A 22,798-nucleotide genomic window follows, 5' to 3' on the forward strand; every position below is an offset into this window, starting at 1 on the left:
ACTTTATCTTCGGACATACGGTCACGATTGAAACTGACCACCAACCTCTGCTCAGCATCTTTATCAAACCGATTCATGCCTCTTCAGCCCACCTACAGCAGATGTTGCTGCAACTTCAAAAATATGACATTGTTCTGATCTACAAACGTGGTAAGGATATGCACCTGGCTGACACTCTCTCGCGTGCACCCCTGAAGACCTGTGAGGGTCGGCCCTCGCCGGATGATGACTTTGTCGTAATGACTGTGTCTTTTATTCCCTCATCCTTTGTGGAGGATTTGGTTGCTCACACTGCTGCTGACAGTACTTTACGGTCGCTTGCCTCCATCATTAAGCACGGCTGACCAGACAAACACTACAACGTTCCGCTGCCATTTCGGCCTTTCTTTGCTGTCTGTGATGAGCTAGTGCTGCAGGATGGCATTATTGTAAAAGGATACAAGGCTGTGGTCGCTGCTTTGCTGCACAGCAAGTATTTTAATGCTGTCCACGCAGGGCACCCAGGTGCTGAAGCTACCGTCCTACGGGCAAGAAACATGTTTTACTGGCCTGGCATGGCCGAATACATCACCGAGAATGTGGCGTCCTGCTCAGTGTGCCACAACTTGGCACCTCACCAACAAAAGCAACCACTTCTTTCACATCCGGTTCCTGCACTCCCGTGGTCTACAGTGGCAACTGACATATTTGAGTGGCATGACAAGCAGTACCTGGTACTCTTCGATTCGTTTTCAGGATGGTTTGACATTGATTTTCTTAGCAGCCCCACTTCTCGCGGGATGGTTTCGAAACTTGCTCGCCATTTTTCAGTCCACGGAGCTCCGGGCATACTGATAACGGCAGTCAATTTACCAGCCAACACTTCAATGAATTTGCTGTACGCTGGAATTTTCGCCACAATACCAGCAGCCATGAATATCCACAGTTGAATGGACAAGCTGAGCGGGCTGTCAAGAATGCCAAACAGCTCATGGAACGTTCATACAGAGCTAATTCTGATGTGTTCCTGGATCTACCCAACTTACACAACATTCTTATAGAAACTTACAAAATTCTTAAGGGGTTGGACAGGCTAGATGCAGGAAGATTCCCGATGTTGGGGAAGTCCAGGACAAGGGGTCACAGCTTAAGGATAAGGGGGAAATCCTTTAAAACCGAGATGAGAAAAACTCTGCCACAGAGGGTAGTTGAGGCCAGTTCATTGGCTATATTTAAGAGGGAGTTAGATGTGGCCCTTGTGGCTAAGGGGATCAGAGGGTATGAAGGCAGGTACGGGATACTGAGTTGGATGATCAGCCATGATCATATTGAATGGCGGTGCAGGCTCGAAGGGCCGAATGGCCTACTCCTGCACCTAATTTCTATGTTTCTATCTCCAGCTACCCCATTTTGGGTTCACCTGCTGAACGTTTATTGTCGAGGCAGACCCGAGCCATGGTGACTGTGGCGGATCAGGCATTGATCCCACGGGTGGTTCCACCATTGGAAGTCCAGTCCAGGTTATAACAAAAGCGTGACATTCAAAAACAGTGGGATGACAAAACGAGTAGGCCGCTGCCACCATTAACCAAGTTTAGTGGTTAGTTTCCAGACTGACAAAGGCCATGACCGTATCGGTGTTATTTCTGGAACTGCTTCTGAGCCATGCTCATATCTGGTCAGTGCCGATGGCGGCACCTACAGGCATAACAGACAACATATCCTGCCTGTGAATGAGCCAGCTCCACCACCGTACTATCACGACCGTACAAGTGTACTTCCGTTCGTGTCCAGCGGCATTGATCCGCCTACACCAGCACAACAACCCGCTTCTGCTGCTTTGCCAGTGGCGACACCCCCTCCGCCTGTGCCACCGTCTTCATCACCAGGAATGTTGGTTCAGTCTCCCTCACCTGTGAAACCACCCACCCTGTCCCCGGTGGGGAAAAACAGAGATGGTCTTTATCGCACATGTGCTGGTTGTGTTTGCAAGCCCACTGAAGTACCCGGGCTATGTTTGACTTTCCTCCAGCTTATTATCAATTGCTATGCATGCCTTATTTAGTCAATGGTTTTGTACTGACATTTAATTCTTTAAGAGGGAGGATGTAGATCAGTGACTCATGTTATGAGTCTTTGTAGCTACGCCCACTAGTTTAACAGAAAGCCTCCCTGCCTTTCTCTCTCACTTATAGAGTAACGTGCTAAGATGAAGTTACCTATGCTGTAACGTTAATAAACTCTTTGGCTCTTAACAGCAGAAGCTCATCATTAGATAAACCAAGAGGTCCGCAATCTTCTGAGGCCCAGCCCTTGGGTATTCAAGATATTCAAGTTCCAACGTTCCAGTGCCAGGTAAAACCTCAAGTTTTCATTCAAAATTCTATCCATATCCCCATTTCTACATATTCGCTGAAAACAAATCTCTACGTGGTGTTCAATATTCTTTAAACATTACCTCTCAACTCCCCAATACTCTGATGAATTTTCTATTATTATCGCACAACTGCCACAGAAACCTAAAACATTTCAATCTCAGTCTCAAGACACAAATGGCAACTTATTCAAAATGTTATCTTTGCTTATAACCAGTTATTCACTATCTTGCACTGCCATCATTTTTGTTCAAAATGTCTTCCTGATGCTGTCTCCTGTGCATTGATTTAAAATGTACGTATCTATGTTCCTCCATAACTTTGCTCCACCTTAAATCAAGCCTTCCATTACTTCATATTCCAGACTATACTTTCGATCTTAGAATCTTATCACCTACTCCATTATTACTGTAGTTTCAAATATTTTGTTCACATTCAAAGCCTTTTAAAAAATCTTGCAACCCATATTTGACCATGTTTGCCTCACCTTTACTGCCGCAAAAAAATTGTTTTTTTTTTACAATAAACTTTACATCTAAAATTAGATGCTGTCTGACCTGCTGAATTACTCCAGCGTTGTGTTTTATTTTAAATATTTATAAAGGTCCTTTCTTATCTCCCAGAAGTCTAAACAACTTTGCAGCAATCAAGATCAAGAGATCAAGAGACATTTATTGTCACATGCACCAATTGGTACAGTGAAATTTGGGGTCACCATACAGCCATACGAATAAAATAAAACACAACACACGATAGACTTTACTTTCAAAATATACATTTATTTTCAAAATATAGTTACTGTTGTAATGGGGAAAAATACAGATCAACTGACACTCTAAGTTCCTCAAATGGAAATTAAATAAATTCTTGGAAATCTGTTTTTGGTATTGCTTCATGATTGAAATGTGCACTGAGAAACAGTGAAAAGCTTTGTTTGCATACTATTCAGTCAAAGCAGACCATATACGAGTACAATTGAGCCTTACACCAGTACATGTCGTGCCAAGAGAAAAATATCAGAGTGCAGAATGTAGTATGACAATATTAGGGCATTATAATTAAAGAGAAGACGTCTAAGGTCCAAAAACAGGTAGGTTGAAAGATTAGGACTGCATCCTAGCTAATGGGAAGATTGTTCAATAGTCTGATAATAGCACGGAAGAAGCTGTTCCTGAGCCCTATGGTACGTGCTTTCAAGCTTTTGTATTTTCTGCCTGACAGCAGAGGGGAGAAGAGGGAATGACCAGGGTATAAAAGGCCCTTGACTATGATGGCTGCTTACCTGAGGGAGCATTGAGCGTATATGGAGTCGATGGTAAGGAGAGCATTATGTGTACATAATGGGGTACATACACAACTCTCTGCAACTTTCTACAGTCTTGGGCAGATCTGTTTCTAAACCAAACTGAGATGCATTCTTAGAGAATGCTTTGTACGGTGCATTTGTAGAAGTTGAAAAGTGCTGCTGGAGACGTGGCAAACTTCCTTTGTATTCTGAGAGGTTCAGACATTGGCGTATTTTCCTAGGCTGTAGCTTGAATGTGGATCTTTACACCTGGGAACCTGAAGCACTTGATTATCTCCACTCCAGCACCATTGACACTAATTGGGGCATGTACTCCACCTCGCTTCCTGAAGACAATAACTAGCTCCTTCACCTTACTGTCATTAAGGAGGAGGTTGTTGTCTTGACACCATGTTATCTCGCTGTCTATCTCCTACCTGTACTGCGTCTCATCATTATTAGACATCCAGCCCACTACAGTGGTGTAATGTATAAACTTGTAAATGGAGTGAGAGCAGAATTTGGCCACACAGTCATGAGTGAGTTATGAGTATAACAGGTGAGAATGCATCCTTGCAGGTTACTGGTGTCGAGAATTATCATGGAGGATGTTTTGCTGCCAACTGTGTCTATGAGTCAGGAGGTAATGAATCCATTGGCAGATGGGGGTGCTGAAATCTATTCCAGGAGCTTAGAGATGAGTTTGGTTGGTTTTCTAGTGTTGAAGGTGGAGCTCTATTCAAAAAATAGGTGCCTTTATTAGGTGTTTTCTATGGTTTGTAAGAAAGATCATTTTGGTATCATTATTATGTAACCTTCATAACATTTTATTTTGTAAGGCAATTTAGAACACTAAGGAACTGTGTCATGTCTCCAACAATTCTTATCAACTTCTACAGAAGCACTGTAGAAAGAATCGAGATAGAGCATAACTTGGTATGGTGACCACTCTGCCCAAGACCAAAATAAATTTCAGAGACGTGGATGTAGTCCAGTCCATCACACTAACCAACCTCCCCTCACATCCACACCATCTATACTTTGTGTAGAAAAGAACTGCAGATACTGATTTATACCAAAGATAGACAGCGTTGTCTCTCGGAAAAGCAGTCACCAAGTACACCTCGGTCATTCCCTCTTCCTCCCTCTCCCATTCAGCAGAAGATACAAAAGCTTCTAAGTATGTACCACCATATTCAGGAATAGCTTCTTCTTTGCAATTAACAGACGACTGAACAGACCGTAGTGTCCTGTTCTCCCAACTGGCCTAATTATGTCCATTGCCCTTTTCTAAATTTGCATTTTTCTGTGGCTGTAACATGCTATTCTACATTTTGGTATTTTACTCTTTGCACTACTTGTTATACTTGTGATAGACACAAAATGAAGGAGCAACTCAGCAAGTTAGGCAGCATCTCCCGAGATGCTGCCTGACCCACTGAGATACTCCAGCATTCAATAGACACAAGACAATAGGTGCAGGAATAGGCCATTCGGCCCTTTGAACCAGCACTGCCATTCATTGTGATCATGGCTGATCATCCCCAAGCAGTACTCCGTTCCTGCCTTCTCCCCATATCCCCTGACTCCGCTATCTTTAAGAGCCCTATCTAGCTCTCTTGAAAGTATCCAGAGAACCGTCCTCCACCACCCTCTGAGGCAGAGAATTCCACAGACTCACAACTCTCTGTGAGAAAAAGTGTTTCCTCGTCTCTGTTCTAAATGGCTTACCCCTTATTCTTAAACTGTGACCCCTGGTTCTGGACTCCCCCAACATCGGGAACATGTTTCCTGCCTCTAGCGTGTCTAAACCCTTAACAATCTTATATGTTTCATTGAGATTCCCTCTCATCCTTCTAAACCCCAGAGTGTACAAGCCCAGCCGCTCCATTCTCTCAGCATATGACAGTCCCGCCATCCCGGGAATTAACCTTGTAAACCTACTCTGCACTCCCTCAATAGCAATAATGTCCTTCCTCAAATTAGGGGACCAAAACTGCACACAATACTCCAGGTGTGGTCTCACTAGGGCTCTGTACAACTGCAGAAGGACCTCTTTGCTCCTATACTCGACTCCTCTTGTTATAAAGGCCAACATGCCATTCGCTTTCTTCACTGCCTGCTGTACCTGCATGCTTACTTTCATAGACTGATGAACAAGAACCCCCAGATCCCGTTGTACTTCCCCTTTTCACAACTTGACGCCATTTAGATAGTAATCTGCCTTCCTGTTTTTGCTGCCAAAGTGGATAACCTCACATTTATCCACATTAAACTTAATCTACCATGCATCTGCCCACTCCCCCTACCTGTCCAAGTCACCCTGCATTCTCATAGCATCCTCTTCACAGTTCAGACTGCCACCCAGCTTTGTGTCATCTGCAAATTTGCTAATGTTACTTTGAATCCCTTCATCCAAATCATTGATGCTGCGGTCCCAGCACCGAGCCTTGCGGTACCCCACTAGTCACTGCCTGTCATTTTGAAAGGGACCCATTAATCCCTACTCTTTGTTTCCTGCCTGCCAACCACTTCTCTATCCATGTCAGCACTCTACCCCCAATACCATGTGCCCTAATTTTGCCCACTAATCTCCTATGTGGGACCTTATCAAATGCTTTCTGAAAGTCCAGGTGCACTACATCCACTGGCTCTACCTTGTCCATTTTCCTAGTTACATCTTCAAAAAATTCCAGAAGATTAGTCAAGCATGATTTCCCCTTCGTAAAGCCATGCTGACTCAGACCGATCCTGTTACTGCTTTCCAAATGTTCGGCTATCTCATCTTTTATAATTGACTCCAGCATCTTCCCCACCACGGATGTCAGGCTAACTGGTCTATAATTCCCTGTTTTCTCTCTCCTGCCTTTCTTAAAAAGTGGGATAACATTAGCTACCCTCCAATCCACAGGAACTAATCCTGAGTCTATAGAACATTGGAAAATTATCACCAATGCGTCCACGATTTCTAGAGCCACTTCCTTAAATACCCTGGGATGCAGACCATCAGGCCCTGGGGATTTATCAGCCTTCAGTCCCATCAATCTACCCAATACCATTTCCTGCCTATTGTGGATTTCCTTCAGTTCCACCATCACCCCAGATCCTCTGGCCACTACTATATCAGGAAGATTGTTTGTGTCCTCCTTAGTGAAGACAGATCCAAAGTACCTGTTCAACTGATCTGCCATTTTCTTGTTCCCCATAATAAATTCACCTTTTCCGATCTACATTTCTCCCTCTCCAATTGTAGATTAAACCTGACCATTCCTTCCTACACATGTGTTACACTTGTTAGGGGTTGATTGTACAGTATGATGTGACTAAGGTTCAGATTTTTGTAAACTGTTGTATATAATCAAACAATATAGAAGTATGTTCATGGTACACCACAAGGTGCAATGACATTGTAATTGGATATCTGTATGAAAGACCGACAATTTCAATTGCAATCTGTTGATCTATGTTCACAAGCAAAAAACATGTGGGAACAAAATAAAATCTCATACGTTTTATTTTACAGATTCTGATCTAAGTTGGTAATTATTCATTGAATTGGTGACAGATGAGGTATATTACTTATTATTTTTGCTTTGAGCGGTGGAAGTAAAAAAATTCTATAATCAACCACAATCTGCTGAATTAATTTTGTACACTAAAAATAATCTGCAAATAGCAATATCATCATGGTTTATTTAGCGAATGCAAAGTCCTTTAGCCAAGCAGTTGCCTCTTGATCTGCTGTATGAAGGGTGACAAGTCCTCCTTTGAGTCTTTGTTGAGGGCATGCTTCAATGATGTGTTGCATTGTTTGCTGCTCTCCACAAGCACACCGTGGGGTTGGGCTGCTGCCCCATTTGTGAAGGCTGGCCAAGCAGGGGCCATGTCCAGTCCTGAATCTATTCAGCGTCGTCCACTGCTTCCTTGGGAGATTGGTGCCAGGGTGGGGTCTGACACCAGATGTTTATTTGGGACGTCCTTGGACACCCATTCCTTTTTCCAAGCTGATTGGATGGTGAAATCAGCTGGTGGTGGGTTCTTCCAAATTGGTTGTCTAGATGGAAGTCGAGCAGTGGGTGGGTTGAAGATGTCCATGTGAATTGGCAGGTGAGGGGAGTTTTTGGTCTTTTGGAGCATCCTTTGAGTGAGGACTACTCGCCGGATGTGTGGAGGGGCTATGTTGGATAGGACAGGGAGCCAGGGGAGTGGTGTTGAGCGGATTGTTCCTGTGATGATCCTCATTGTTGAGTTCAATTGGGTGTCCACATGGTGTGTGTGGGATGACCTGGACCAAACAGGGGCACAATATTCGGCTGAAGGAAATGCAAGGGCTAGTGCTGAAATGCGCAGTGTGGGGGCTGCTGCCCCCCACTTTGAGCCAGCAAGCTTACTGAGGAGATTGTTTCTGGACTTCACCTTAGCTGCTGTTCTTTTGAGATGTTCCTTGAAGGATAGGGTCCTATCAAGGGTCACTCCGAGGTAGATTGGAGTGGGGGCATACTTCAGTTTGGTCCTGCTCAGATAGATGTTTGGTTCTCTTGTGGCTTCTGCATTATGGAGGTGGAACACACTGGAGACCGTTTTTGCTGGGCTTGGTTTTAGGCGCCAGGTTTTGCAGTACTCGTCCAGTTTAGCAAGGTCTTCATTGAGCACCTGTTCCAATGTACCAAAATCTGGTGCTTGGAAGGCCAAACAGATGTCATCTGCATAGATGAATTTGCGGGATTTGGTGGTGGGTAGGTCATTTGTGTAAAGGTTGAACAAGGTTGGGGCTAAAACTGACCCTTGCGGGAGCCCATTCTTCTTCATGGTTAATAACATTGTAAAAGTAGAATGGAGATAATGCAAACTATCGACCATTTCAACGCCCACACCCTTTATGACGGCATGATGGTAGGCATAGATGTGGTAGGACGAAGAGTCAGTTTCTATGCTGTTCAAATCTATGACTGTGAATCAATACGGTAAAATGAATTTTCTACTTACGACTAGTTCCTAGCTCTTCAAAAAGAAGTTTCACCTTTTCCCATTCTGTGGAGTTTTGATTTGCTGGAACATTCAATGGAACAAAAGCACTGCAATAAAAAAAAAGATTAATTTTAGACATCATAACATATTTTGAATAATGAATATAAAAGGAACTATTCTAAGATGAATATATATTTTATTAAAAGAAGTTGCCTCAAAGTATCCTGGATAATTGATTTAAAATTTATCTTTAATCTTTCAATTTCATGACTTCAATGGTACAACTTAACGGTCTTTGGGAAAATAATAATTAACTAACAGGAACTAATTGTACAGAAATCTTTATGACATCCAATTTACATCATATTTTAAAATTATAGTTCACAGAAGTGAAACAGTTTTTCAACAGGAATTATCTAAATCATAAAAACCTCAATATTTTTTTATCACCCTCACACTATTGCAGAATAACTGCAGTTATGTTACTAAATGAAAACCATTTGAATTTAACCAAGTGCTATCCATTGAATTTTCAAAGTGTGGTGAAAAATAACTAGATGATAAATCCTTTATATATTGAATCAATTGAAAGGCAAGTTTGAGTTTAAGAATATGATGTCAATTTAAATAAAACTTGAAAAAGCATTAAATCTAGTTCCATTTAAGAGGGTATTTTATTTCCTAAATTCAAATTGTTCATCCTATTTTATTCAGTTTTCCCTTTGTTAATTTCAGGACTATTAGAGTTGTTTCCCCCTATCTTCACACAGTCCACAAAGGAGCATGCTGTCCAATAATTCAGTCAGCAACTGTATCCAATGACAAAACCTGCTAGATTAGTGTGTTTGTTACTTGACCATTGGTCAAATGTTCTTCAACTTTACCCTCTAAGTTATTGGCTGGAAAACAAACTGAAAGTAAGTATAACTCCAAGTCAGAAAAATAAGGTGTATCCAAAGAAACTAATAAAAATCTTCAGTGATGCAGCAAAAAAAACATCGGTGTATGCAATACAATAATCTTTAATGAGAGCAAAGCAAGTCTCAAAAAGCAATAGGAGTAAAATATCAAATTTTAGAAAGAAAGACACATTGTTCAAATACAGGAATATAATACTAACTTAAAAAAAAAATCAGAAATTGGATTACCATGTACCGCCATGCTAGAAAAACATCAAGATATTGAAATGATGAAGGGAATATTTACCATAATTATGGGACTCCAATTAAAAAGAGAGAAGGAAATCTGGGACAGCTTTCAGATCATAAAGATGATCGGGGTTTTCAAAAGCTGGAAGGGTTTTAAAACAAGAAACTGGGAAATCTTTCAGAGGCCTACCGGCAGCTTCTACCAAATTATCAGGCACTGACAAGTATTCCTCGCAAAGATGCCAACAAACTGGCTTTGTAGCCTTCTACTTGTCTTCTCTTGCAGGACTCTAGTAAGCATACCTACTGAATTGTGTGCAGTTTTGGTCCCCTAATTTGAGGTAGGACATTCTTGCTATTGAGGGAGTACAGCGTAGGTTTACAAGGTTAATTCCCGGGATGGCGGGACTGTCATATGCTGAGAGAATGGAGCAGCTGGGCCTGTACACTCTGGAGTTTAGAAGGATGAGAAGGAATCTCATTGAAACATGTAAGATTGTTAAGGGCTTGGACACACTAGAGGCAGGAAACATGTTCCCGATGTTGGGGGAGTCCAGAACCAGGGGCCACAGTTTAAGAATAAGGAGTAAGCCATTTAGAACGGAGACGAGGAAACACTTTTTCTCACAGAGAGTGGTGAGTCTGTGGAATTCTCTGCCTCAGAGGGCAGTGGATTCAGGTTCTCTGGATGCTTTCAAGAGAGAGCTAGATAGGGTTCTTAAAAATAGCGGAGTCAGGGGATATGGGGAGAAGGCAGGAACGGGGTACTGATTGGGGATGATCAGCCATGATCACATAGAATGGCTGTACTTGCTCGAAGGGCCAAGGTCCTGCTCCTGCACCTATTGTCTATTATCTCCCACCCCTAGAACTCATTGGACACTATGTCCTCAGGAATTCAGATGGCACTGATCTCAGCTGACTTATCTGGACTATTGGAATAGTAAGTGGCACATACACTATTTTTTCTCTTTTGGCAAACTTACACTTTCATTTGTATTTTCTTTTGTACATTACCTTGGAATTTAACAATCACAATGTTTCATCGATGTGAACTCAGCCAACATTGAAAACCCATTTTCTACCAATGCTCCTTTCTTCTCCTTTATTGAGGGTCAATTATTATATTCCCAGTGACTTTAACTGTACAATTGCTTCTGAGAAGTGTTGGTAGATCAACCCATCTTTAATTGATTAATCAATATGCTTCTCTTGGTGACCTTCAGTTTAGACTATGGCCTTGGTGCCTTTATTCTATTTGCAGGTCCTCTGGTATCAGAAGAGCCAATGTCAGATTTCATATGAACCTTGATACCATCCATACGCATATCATCTATATGCCACTTTCAAATGTCAAAAACATCAACTATCACCCTTAACATCTGGAAGATAGCAGCAGCATCACAGACACAGGCACAAACACACAAATTAAATTATAAACAAATTATATATAGATTACACATAACATTTCTAACTGTGCAAAAAAATAAGGCATTAGTGCAAAAACATGATTAGCAATAGTCCATGGTAGTGCACGAGGTGGAGCTTAGTGTTCCATTGTCGAGGCAGGATTAGTGTTGTGCAGATTGGTTCAAGAACCTAATATTTATAGGAAGATACCTGTCCCTGAACATAGTGGTGTGGGAATTCAGGCTTCTGTATCACCAGCCGGATGGTAGCAGTGAGAAGAGGGATTGACACGGAAGGTGGTGATCCTTAATGATTGGTGCTGCGTTCGAAAGGCAGTGTGTTTTACATGCTTTTGATGGAGGACAAGGCTGTGCCTATGATGAGCCAGGCTGAGTCCACCACGCTCTGCAGCCTCCTGAGATCCTGTGCGTTAGAATTGTCACACCAAGCAATGATGCAACCAGTTGGGTTTCTACTGTACATCTGTTGAGGTTTGTTGAAGTATTCAGACATTCCTCATGCTCCACAGTTGCTAGTTGGGTTGAACCTTATTAATTGAGGCAGACCACAACAAAACTTGATTTCTGCTTTGCTCTATCTTTAATTCTCTATCTAAGTTGTCAAGACAACAAACGCATTGCTTGAAGATGTCGATCAACCACCCTATAAGCTGTAGGTGGCAGGATAGACATCCAGATAATGCCTAGTAAAATCATCTTCAAACTCATCATTCACATAAGAAAATAAGAAAATAGGAGCAAGAGAAGACCATAACATCGATCAAGTCTGCCCTGCCGTTCAACATAATCATGGATATCTATGCTGGCCACAACTCTCTTCTGTGCTTGTTCCTCATAACCATCAATTCCTTGATCTGTCAGATATTTATCTAACGTAACCTTAAATATATCTCAAGATATAACCCCCATTATCCTGAGAGTTCGAAAATTCTAGAGATTCACGACAATCGCAAAATAATTTTAAAATGTAGTTATTTTTTCAATGTTCAAGCTCTTACTTTACAGTAATGTCCCCTTGTTTGGGAATCTTCCATGAGTGAAAACATCTCAACATCTACCCCGTGAAGTTTCCTTAGGATCTTATACTTGAATAAGATTGTCCCTCATCCTTCTAAACTTCAAGGAATACAGAACCAAGCTATCTTGATAAGACAATCCACTTATCCAAGGAATGTCTCCCAAGTTACTATATCTGTATATGTTATACCTACTGCCACCAATGTTACTATATCTGTTTTAGGTAAGGGGCCAAAACTATTCACACTATTCCAGGTGAGGCTTTGCCAACACCCTGTATAATTGTAACAAACACCCCTATTATTAAACTTGCCTTCTGTGCTACCTACCTGCTAACCTTTTGAGATTCATGCACCAGAACACTGAGATACCTCTGTACTTCACTCATTCAGTTTCTCTACATTTAGAAAAGAATCTACCCTTTGAATCCTCTTACCAAAGTGCATGACCTCACACTTCCCTACATTAAACTTTATTTTCCAGGTTTTTATCCACTCAATCTTTATATATCCCACTGCAGGGTCACAATCATATCATAATCATCATAATACTCCTTCCAATTATTTTTTTGTAGCATCGGCAAAAGTTGAAATTTGAAATGGCATTCCCTTTCCCAGTTCATTAATATGAACAGGAAACAATTGGAAGCCAAGAACCAACCCCTGGGGTACTCCACTAGATATGTCCCTCCATTCTAAAAAGTATCACTAGCTTGAGCTCTTAACATGCATCAGGCATATATGGCACCTTGTCCAATGTCTGTTATAAATCTAAATACACCACATCTGCAAGTTCCCATCTATCAACTCTCCCTGTCACATCCTCAAAGAATTTGAGGAAATTCGTCAAACACGATTTAACTTAACTTACTGTTGAACTAGATTTAATGCTATTCAGCCTTCCTAAAAAGGTTAGCTATAGATTATTGACTAAGTAGTGGGCAAAAACAGATATTAAACCAAGTGATCATTAGTGGCCTGCCTTGTCTTCCACCCTTTTTAACCAGGGAGTATTCACACTGGATGCTTTCAATCTTCTGGTATCCTCTCGGAATTTAGTATGTTTTGAAAATTATCAATCAATGGGTTCAGTATCTCTACAGCCACTTATCTTGAAATCATTGGGTGCAGGCCAATTGGATCCTGGCAATATATCTCCATTTATCAATAGACAATAGGTGCAGGAGTAGGCCATTTGCCCTTCGAGCCAGCACCGCCATTCAATGTGATCATGGCTGATCATCCCCAATCAGTACTCCGTTCCTGCCTTCTCCCCATACCCCCTGACTCTGCTATTTTTAAGAGCCCTATCTAGCTCTCTCTTGAAAGCATCCAGAGAACCTGCCTCCACCTCCCTCTGAGGCAGAGAATTCTACAGACACACCACTCTCTGTAAGAAAAAGTGTTTCCTCGTCTCTGTTTTAAATGGCTTACTCCTTATTCTTAAACTGTGGCCCCTGGTTCTGGACTCCCCCAACATCGGGAACATGTTTCCTGCCTCTAGCGTGTCCAAAACCTGAACAATCTTATATGTTTCAATGGAATCCCCTCTCATCCTTCTAAACTCCAGAGTGTACAAGCCCAGCCGCTCCATTCTCTTAGCATATGACAGTCCCGCCATCCCGGGAATTAACCTTGTAAACCTACGCTGCACTCCCTCAATAGCACGAATGTCCTTCCTCAAATTAGGGGACCAAAACTGCACTCAATACTCCAGGTGTGGTCTCACTAGGGCTCTGTACAACTGCAGAAGGACCTCTTTGCTCCTATATTCGATTCCTCTTGTTAAAAAGGCCAACATGCCATTCGCTTTCTTCACTGCCTGCTGTACCTGCATACTTACTTTCATAGACTGATGTACAAGGACCCCCAGATCCCGTTGTACTTCGCCTTATCCCTGTGAGTTTCTTTAATACAGGTGCACAACCTTTTATCCGAAAGCCTTGGGACCAGACACTTTTCGTAATTCAGAATTTGTCGGTCTTCGGAATGGAATTTTTTTAGCGTAGATTTTAATGGCTGGCTCAGTGGTAGAGTGCTCGGCTCATATCCGCAAGGTCGCGAGTTTGCGCCTTGATCCTGGCAGTTACTCGATCGCGAGTTTGAGTCTTCAATGTCGTTTTTTCTTGCAGAATAAATGTTTGTATGAAATACAGTGTAGGAGAAGTGTACTGACTGTGTGGGCAGAACTTTGGAAGTGATTGCCCACCAGTCTAAAAAGCCGCTGTGTCTCCCTGTCCCTGGGATAGCAGATGGCGATCAAACAGCACAATACCCCCCTCCCTCTCCAACTCCAGAGGAATCCGCTCCCCGATGGGCCGCTACCAAAGATCATAGAGGAGCTCCTCTATGATCTTTGGCCGCTACAGCGACAAGTGGCAGTTTGCCCACAGCCCGAGCTGCGCCCCCTCATCCGCCACCCCAAGAACAAGACGTACCTTGCACACCATCAGCTTCTGCCCCTACGTGTTCCTCTGGAGTTGGAGCGGGGCTGGGCTGGAGTTGCTGTTGGCTGTGGGTCTCTGGGATCTCCGTGCTTGCAGTGGGCCTGGGGGTCGGTGGGCAGCGGTGGGAGCTGTGGACCTACGGACCTACCTCCGTGGAGCTAGCCAGCTTCGGAGCGTGGAGAGTTGCGGGGGCGAGCTGCTGCGACCCGACTCCGGTGGATGGTGACACCGGGAGCTCGCGGGTCTCCGGTGGGAGACTGCTTTGCGGGGCACCGGCAGCGGCGACTTCTCCCGCCCGAATTACGGGGTTGAGAGCAAACATCATAGAGGTTGAGAGTGACCTGGAGGGGGTCCTTACAACGCCCGGCGCGGCTGTAAATTGCCGCGGACTTGCTAGCGCCCGCCGGGGGCTCCAACATCAAGACCGGGGCAGGGCCCTACATCTCCCGGCGTGGCTTTGAGTGGCCGCTCCCCGATGGGCCCCTACGACGCCCCGAGCTGCGCCCCGTCATCCGCAACCCAGGTTCCTCTGTAGTTGGAGTGGGGCTGGGCTGGGCTGCTGTTGGCTGTGGGTCTCTGGGGATCTCCGTGCTTGCGGTGGTCGGTGTCCAATTGGTCCTGACACGGTCCTGCTGCAATCGCCGACGTGAAGACAGTGCAAAGCCCCCGCGCCGGTGCAATGGGCGGGGAGCTGGAGAGGAGAGGGAAGGGGTCACACACATGGCCGGGAAGCAGAGGGGTGTAGGTGGGGTGAAACTGAAGCGAGCGACAATCTGCTGCTGCCTGCCCGCTGAGTTAAAAAGTTCCCACGCAAGACTCACGAAACACTGTATATCGTGAGTCTACCGTGGGAACTTTTTAATTCAGCGGGCAGGCAGCAGCATATTGTCAATTATTAACCCTCCCGCGCAATATACCCTCATCTTCTCTTTTATGAATGGGGATTTAGTTCCCCTTTCTTCGAGGACCGACCGGAGGTTCCGCTGTCACCTCTGCGGGCCGCCCTCGGTGAACGTTTTCAAGGACCTTTCTTCAAGGACCGAAAAAATGGCCGCTATTCGGAGGTTTTCGTTATTTGGATCTTCGGATAAAAGGTTGTGCACCTGTACTTTATTCCTTCTGATTGACATTTCTACAAGTATATTTCCGTCATTCAAAATTAGCCCATCTGTTACCTTGGTGATATTTGCAGTGTTCGCTATGCTTCATTCATCAGTTTCATTTTATAGAGATCCCAGATATATCTTATCCACCTCCTTGCTCCTTACATGTCCATTGAAACGCTGAATGTGGTTTTGATGTTATGCACAAATTTTCTCTCAAAATCAATTTTTTCCTTTTCCCATGAGCTTTTTGGATCTTTACTAAAAACATCAGTCCCCTGGCTCACCAGCAACTCTTGCCACTTTGTATGCTTTACTTTTAAATTTAACTTTAACCTCCTTTGTAACCACAGATTGTGTCTCTTTCTCATGTTAGCCTTCTTTCTAACTAGGATCAATTCCTGCCAAGTGTCATGGACCAGCTGTTTGAATATCTACCACTGTTCATTTACTGGCATTATTTACCTTATTTTTCCCAATCCATTTTAGACAACTCCACCTTCATACCATTATAATTACCATTGCTTACATTGAGGAGAGTGGTTTTGGCCCTGTGTTGTTCATTCTAAAACTGCATCTGGAAAACATGTTGTACTCGCTAGTTCATGGGGAATCTTTGATGCCAAGAGTTCTTATTTGCCATTACTCATGACCATACCTTAAAAAGCCAGTCCCCAGGTAGGGCTCCATAACAATAACATTCTATTAAGCAAATCCCAGACACACTCCACAAATTCTTATTCTACAGTACCTTTGCCAGGTGCGTAAAATCAATACATAGATCAAAATCTACCATGGCAATTGCAGTTTGGTTCACACATGCCCTAGATATTTCCCCATTTATGCTCTGACGCACTGAGGGGTCACACTTTATGGGGCTATAAATACAGGTGTCTTCTTTCAACCTCAAACCTGTTACGATTTTAACCCAAACCATTTGTACATTGTTATCGACCAGCTCTATATGACAGCACCACCGATGGCCTTCCTTGATTAACAAGACTCCTCAGCCACCTTTCCTCTTTGTTGAGAAGCATTTCTAGTCATCCACACAAAGATCCACCTCTAAAGTATTGCCTGACTTCTTACACTAAGCTTTATTACTTCAGAACCCTCTTTCTTGGCCACTCAATTTCCAACTTTCATAAACTTAACAACGAACACTCTGATACCCCGTTATGCTAAGTTGCATTGTCCATTCAGCTATATATTCTTTTATCTACACTGGATAATGAAAAAGCTCCCAAATTATTCTTCTCATTTTGTTTACAATTTGCTCTATTATTTCAGTAATCCTATTTCTGAACCAAACAATAACTCCTGATCCTATTGTGCAACATTGCACATTTAATCTTTCCACCACCAGTTGCCAACATCTTAAAACTCTGAACTTCACTCTCAAAATCTACCTTTTCTCCATTTAGATGCAGCTATTGATCGTCAATGCTAATGTTTATTATTATGGCTTGAAATAAAATTTTGTTTGTTAATGCTCTCGGGAAGAAGTACAGCACTTTGCCGGCATTATATAAATGCAAATTGATCCACTATAATCTAGCCAATTGACTACTAATTAACCAAATGATCATGGTTCCTAATTCAGTTTTGATACTCAATTTTTAAAGTTACAAAGAACTGTGCAAAAAAAACTATGTAAAGAAACCAAAACTCTTTAGCACATCCTGAACACTTTGCATCAATACATTCAATAGGATTAAACAACATTTTAGAAAGGATATAGAAATATTTGGATTGAAAGTACAATTTCAGGGACAAACTAAAGGTTAACAATTAATTTAAATTGAGGCAGCAATTTGTACCTCCATGCCTTTAACATAAATTTTAGATGTTACTATCCTCAGCTGCCTGATCATGTCATCTAAAAAAAGCCTTGAAAATTCAATGCCAAAGTTAATGACCTAGTTAAGGATCAGCAGTTACTTGCAACATTTCATTACATAACTTTAATACCTATAAAAATTTGAATTTCATTTCCTTTCAATGTCAAGAGCACAGTCCGCTCTAATCTGTCTTTTCACCAACATTATTAATATGAATTCTAAACTGATAATGACTAGGCTCATTGCCCTGTCACATCATTGGTAACAGTATGAAATATTACCAGGTTAACTTAAAGATTATTGATATCTTCCATTACTTTTCCTCGTCTTTAACCAACCCTTGATTTGCACTAAAATTGTTAGTGGTTTTCATTCATTTACCCTACCAGGAACATTCTCAAAAGAAACCTACAAAATCTGTCAACATATATCTTTCTTTCATAAAACCATGCTAACACTGCCTATCTATAATTGTAATTACAAGTGCCCCGCTACCACATTGTTAATAACGGACCTCAGCATTCTGGGGGTCTTTGTTCATCAGTCTCTGAAAGTAAGCATGCAGGTATAGCAGGCAGTGAAGAAAGTGAATGGCATGTTGGCCTTCATAACAAGAGGAGTTGTTACATGGCCCTAGTGAGACCACACCTGAAGTATTGATCTCCAAATTTGAGGAAGGACATTCTTCCTATTGAGGGAGTGCAGCGTAGGTTCACAAGGTTAATTCCCAGGATGGCGGGACTGTCATATGTTGATAGAATGGAGTGGCTGGGCTTGTGTATTCTGGAATTTAGAAGGATGAGAGGTGATCTTATTGAAACACAAGATTATTAAAGGTTTGGACACGCTAGAGGCAGGAAACATGTTCCCGATGTTGGGGGAGTCCAGGACCAGAGGCCACAGATTAAGAATAAGAGGTAAGCCATTTAGAAAGGAGATGAGGAAATACTTTTTCACACAGAGAGTTGTAAGTCTGTGGAATTCTCTGCCTCAGAGGGCGATGAAGGTCGGTTCTCTTGATGCTTTCAGGAGAGAGTTAGATAGAGCTATCTTTTAGCGGCGTCAAGGGATACGGGGAGAACGGGAGTACTGATTGTGGATGATCAGCCATGATCACATTGGATTGCGGTGCTGGCTCGAAGGGCCGAATGGCCTACTCCTGCACCTATTGTCTAAATGTCATCTTTGTCAAGGAGGCTGAGGTCATTTAACATCTGCCAACCCCTGCTGTGCAGTGTCTACCATTCAGTGGTGGCCAGTGCTCTGTTTTTTGCTGTGGCCTGTTGGGGAGATGGCACCCGCATAACGGACAAAAACAGACTGGACAAGCTGATCAGGAAGGCCGGCTCAGTGGTCGGGGCTGAGCAACGAACGGTCCAGCAGGTGGCAGAGGCCAGAACTCTGAACAAACTGGGTTCAATAATGACCAACCCCACTCACCCACTCCATGCCCTGAAGGTGATCAAGAGCAGCATCGTCAGTCAGAGACTGATTGCACCAATGTGCAAAACTGAGAGACATAGGAAGTCTTGTATACCAGCTGCTATAAGGTTATATAATGCGCATAAATAACTGCACTTTTTTTCATTTATTGTATTTTAACTTGTATTTTAACTTGTAATTTAACTTGTTAAGTATGGAAGCTATTTGAGGAAATGTGTGGTGTTATGTCTGTCTTGAAGCTGTCGTGGCACTGTAATTTCCTGTAAAGGATTATTAAAGGTATAATCAATCAATAAAGTTCTGCAGTTCTCTATTTTCTCTCTCACTCCTGTCTTAAATAGCAGTATTACATTTTCTACTTTAGAGTCTAGAGAATCAAGTAATATCATTTCTGATGTAACCACTATCTCTGCAACATCCTAATTTAAAACCGTGGAATGCACGCCATCAGGTCAAGGGAATTTGGTGGCGCACACATCATTTCAATTTATCCAGCACTTTCCCTTCAGATATATTACTTTAAACTTTTTCACCATCAATAAACATTTTATTCCTCTTCATTTCTGTTGTCTTCTGTATTGAGGACAGAAGCAAACTAACTGCTTAATAACCCATTCACTTGTGCAATTCCTCATTTAATCTTCCTGCCATTGCCTCAAATGTGGGGCCCACATGTATATTTTCAACTCTCTTTTTTTTTATTGTAAAAGTCTTTATAATTCTTGTTAAATTACTCATTTGTTTCCTCCCCTTTCAATTTTCCATTAATTAGATTATTTCTAAACTTGGTTCCTAAACAGCTCACAATCTTCATTCATAATACTCCTTGCATATTACCAGCCTCTTCTTTTAACATTCTAACCTTGATCAGCATTAGCCATGGATAGATCCTTAGAAATTTCAATTTCAAAATTCAATGTTCATACATTGAGAATATTTTCAAGACTTATGTTTCTGATTTTCAATCAGGAATCCAGATTTTTCCTTTATCTTTTTCCAATCATCATGCAATAATTCACTACATTTGCTTCTGTAATAGAATGACATTGCAAGAACATGCCGAATGATTAATGCCAATGATAAACTCCACTCATCCCACTCAATCTCTTTCATTCCTTTCTACTTTGTGACTTTCACTTAAATATAGCCATGCAATTCACCTCAACTTTTCCTGGCAATAGTGAATTCCAGCATAGTATCTCACTGGAAGATCATACAGAGTGAACGCAGTCTTAGGGCAGTCAGAGGTCATTAAAAGTAAAGTAAAAATTCCAATTATGCCAATGATCATTTATTAGAAAATTAATGACTAATTATCACATCAAAATTAGCACAGAGATGTTTGTATAATCATTTTATTAAAAGATAGATGTAGTACACCGAGTACGCAGATTATGTAAAAAATTTAACCTGGCAGCAGCCATTAATCAAGGTTTGCAAGAACAGATGGATGACAAAAAATCTTCTTGCCTCACTAGATAAAGTTGCTCTATTGAATGTGATGAAGTACTTAAGCCTGAACTTGAATCTGGACGTTTTCTGTCTGTCTCCAAACAATATAAAAAGCACCATATTTTCTAATGTTATCATATATATTCTGCAGCTATTTTGGAATGGCCATATGTAACTGAGGCAGGTGTGTGTGGGGTATGTGTGTGGTGTGTGTGGTGTGTGTGTGTGTGTGTGTGTGTGTGTGTGTGTGTGTGTGTGTGTGTGTGTGTGTGTGTGTGTGTGTATGTATGTATTGAGAAATGCAGATGCTGCTTTAAATCTCTCACCCGCTGAGTTACACCAGCATTTTGTGTCTATCTTCGATTTAAGAGATGCTGCCTCACCCGCTGAGTTACTCCAGCATTTGTGTCTACCTTCGATTTAAGAGATGCTGCCTCACCCACTGAGTCTGCAGTAGTGTGTGTGTGTGTGTGTGTGTGTGTGTGTGTGTGTGTGTGTGTGTGTGTGTGTGTGTGTGTGTGTGTGTGTGTGTGTGTGTGTGTGTGTGTGTGTGTGTGTGTGTGTGTGTGTGTGTGTGTGTGTGTGTGTGTGTGTGTGTGTGCAAGAAAGAACTGCCAATGCTGTTTTAACTCAAAGGCAGACACAAACTGCTGGAGTAACTGAGCGGGACAAGCAGCATCTCTGGAGAGAAGGAATGGGTGACGTTTCAGGTCTGAAGAAGGGTCTCGACCCGAAACGTCACCCATTCCTTCTCTCCAGAGATGCTGCCTGTCCCGCTCAGTCCAGCATGAGTTAACATTTTTTCCAGTTCGCCTATGATTTGAATTATTTACTTTCTGTATTTCTATTCTTAGATAAAATTAATGAAATTTTTCAGCCAATAGCTTGTTTCTTGTTTTGCATCCTTGGGTCTTTTAGCTCAATATTTCCAAATAGAGCATTTCTCTATTGCACTGTTTGGCATTGTCCAAACATAGAACAGCGCAGCACAAGGACAAGCTCTTTGACCCACAATGTCTGTGCTGAACATGATGCCAAAACCAACTCTTATCAACCTGTGCATAATCCATATCCTGCATTTCAAATGTGATCACAGGCAATACCAAATACACAAAAGAGTGCACAAAAGCTGAATAGTTTAAAGAACCTGAAATGTCACTAATCCACTTTCTCCAGGGATGCTGCCTGACCTGCTGAGGTACTCCAGCACTTTGTGTCTTTCTTTGTAAACCTGCATCTACAGTTCTTTGTTTCTACATAAATGTTTATTAGTTTTGCCTGCTGAGATGTGACAGGAACGTAAATTTTATTTCTGTGATGAGGAAAAAACTGGAAAAATTATAGAACACTGCAGAGGAGATTCATTGGTATGTTGCCATGATGGAGTCTTTAAGCAATGAGGAGAGACTGGATTGGGTGGATTTGTTTTCCATTGAGCAGAGAAAGCTGCATTAGGCTTGAAGAATACAAATTATAAGGGATACAGGGTGAAGAGCAACATTATTTCCTCCAGGGAAGGCGTCTACAACCCGAGATAATAGATTTAACATAAAGAACGGGAGATTAAGAGAGGATTTGAAAATCACTTTTTTATCCAGATGCACAGGGAGCTATAGAAATACACAATCAACATTTAAGAGTATTTAGGTGAACATGTGAAATACCATGACTTAAATAGCTATGGGCTGAGTGCTATAAAATGGAAATTTATAAATGAGTTTTTAGGCTGAAGTGCCTGTTACTATGTTGAAAACTCTATGATTTTGTACCTATTTAGACAACAATTTATCATTCCAAACATGAATACACATTGCTCCATGTCGCATATTTTGACTTTTATTGTAAAAAAACTTACCCAATTAAGAGAAGAATGGAGCAGACAAACACAAATCCCAGAGTATACTTCAGTGCATTCTTCACTTGCTGCAAGAAGCACAACAATGACAGTAAGAGTGTTACAATGACCATAACAGTGGGATGTATAGAAACACAATTTTATTTATAGATGTAGAGAGCATGCAACTTCCTTAAATTCAGCATTTTGCTTTAAAAACACTATTTAAAAGGAAAGGTTCAACGAGCAGAAACATGAACATTTTTACTTTCTAAAGAGGCTTCCAGGTCGACTGAATATTTTTTTTATTTTATGTGTTTTTTGTACAGCATAATTTTTATTTCTATTCCATTCCCTATCACATCACATTCCTTTACAATTTACATATTAATTAAGAATGTAGACAATTGCAGAAATCTGCATTTTTATAGCTCAGATTAGCTCCATTGAAGAATTGATTTTAGCGTCATCATCAAG

General features: G+C 41.8%; 1 protein-coding gene across 4 annotated transcripts in view; it reads right to left on the bottom strand.

The window, feature by feature from the left end:
* lmbrd1 (LMBR1 domain containing 1) overlaps positions 1-22,798 on the bottom strand; it is a 182,635-nt gene that overhangs the window by 85,398 nt on the left and 74,439 nt on the right. For all 4 annotated transcript variants that reach the window (XM_033021890.1, XM_033021891.1, XM_033021893.1 and 1 more), the window contains 2 exons: positions 22,343-22,410; positions 8,626-8,714 (listed from right to left, as the gene is read on the bottom strand). In XM_033021890.1, the coding sequence (XP_032877781.1) occupies positions 8,626-8,714; positions 22,343-22,410 (157 nt within the window). The remainder of the gene's footprint in view (positions 1-8,625; positions 8,715-22,342; positions 22,411-22,798) is intronic.

The sequence above is a fragment of the Amblyraja radiata genome, chromosome 5 (genome assembly GCF_010909765.2).
Source record: "Amblyraja radiata isolate CabotCenter1 chromosome 5, sAmbRad1.1.pri, whole genome shotgun sequence".
NCBI lineage: Eukaryota > Metazoa > Chordata > Chondrichthyes > Rajiformes > Rajidae > Amblyraja > Amblyraja radiata.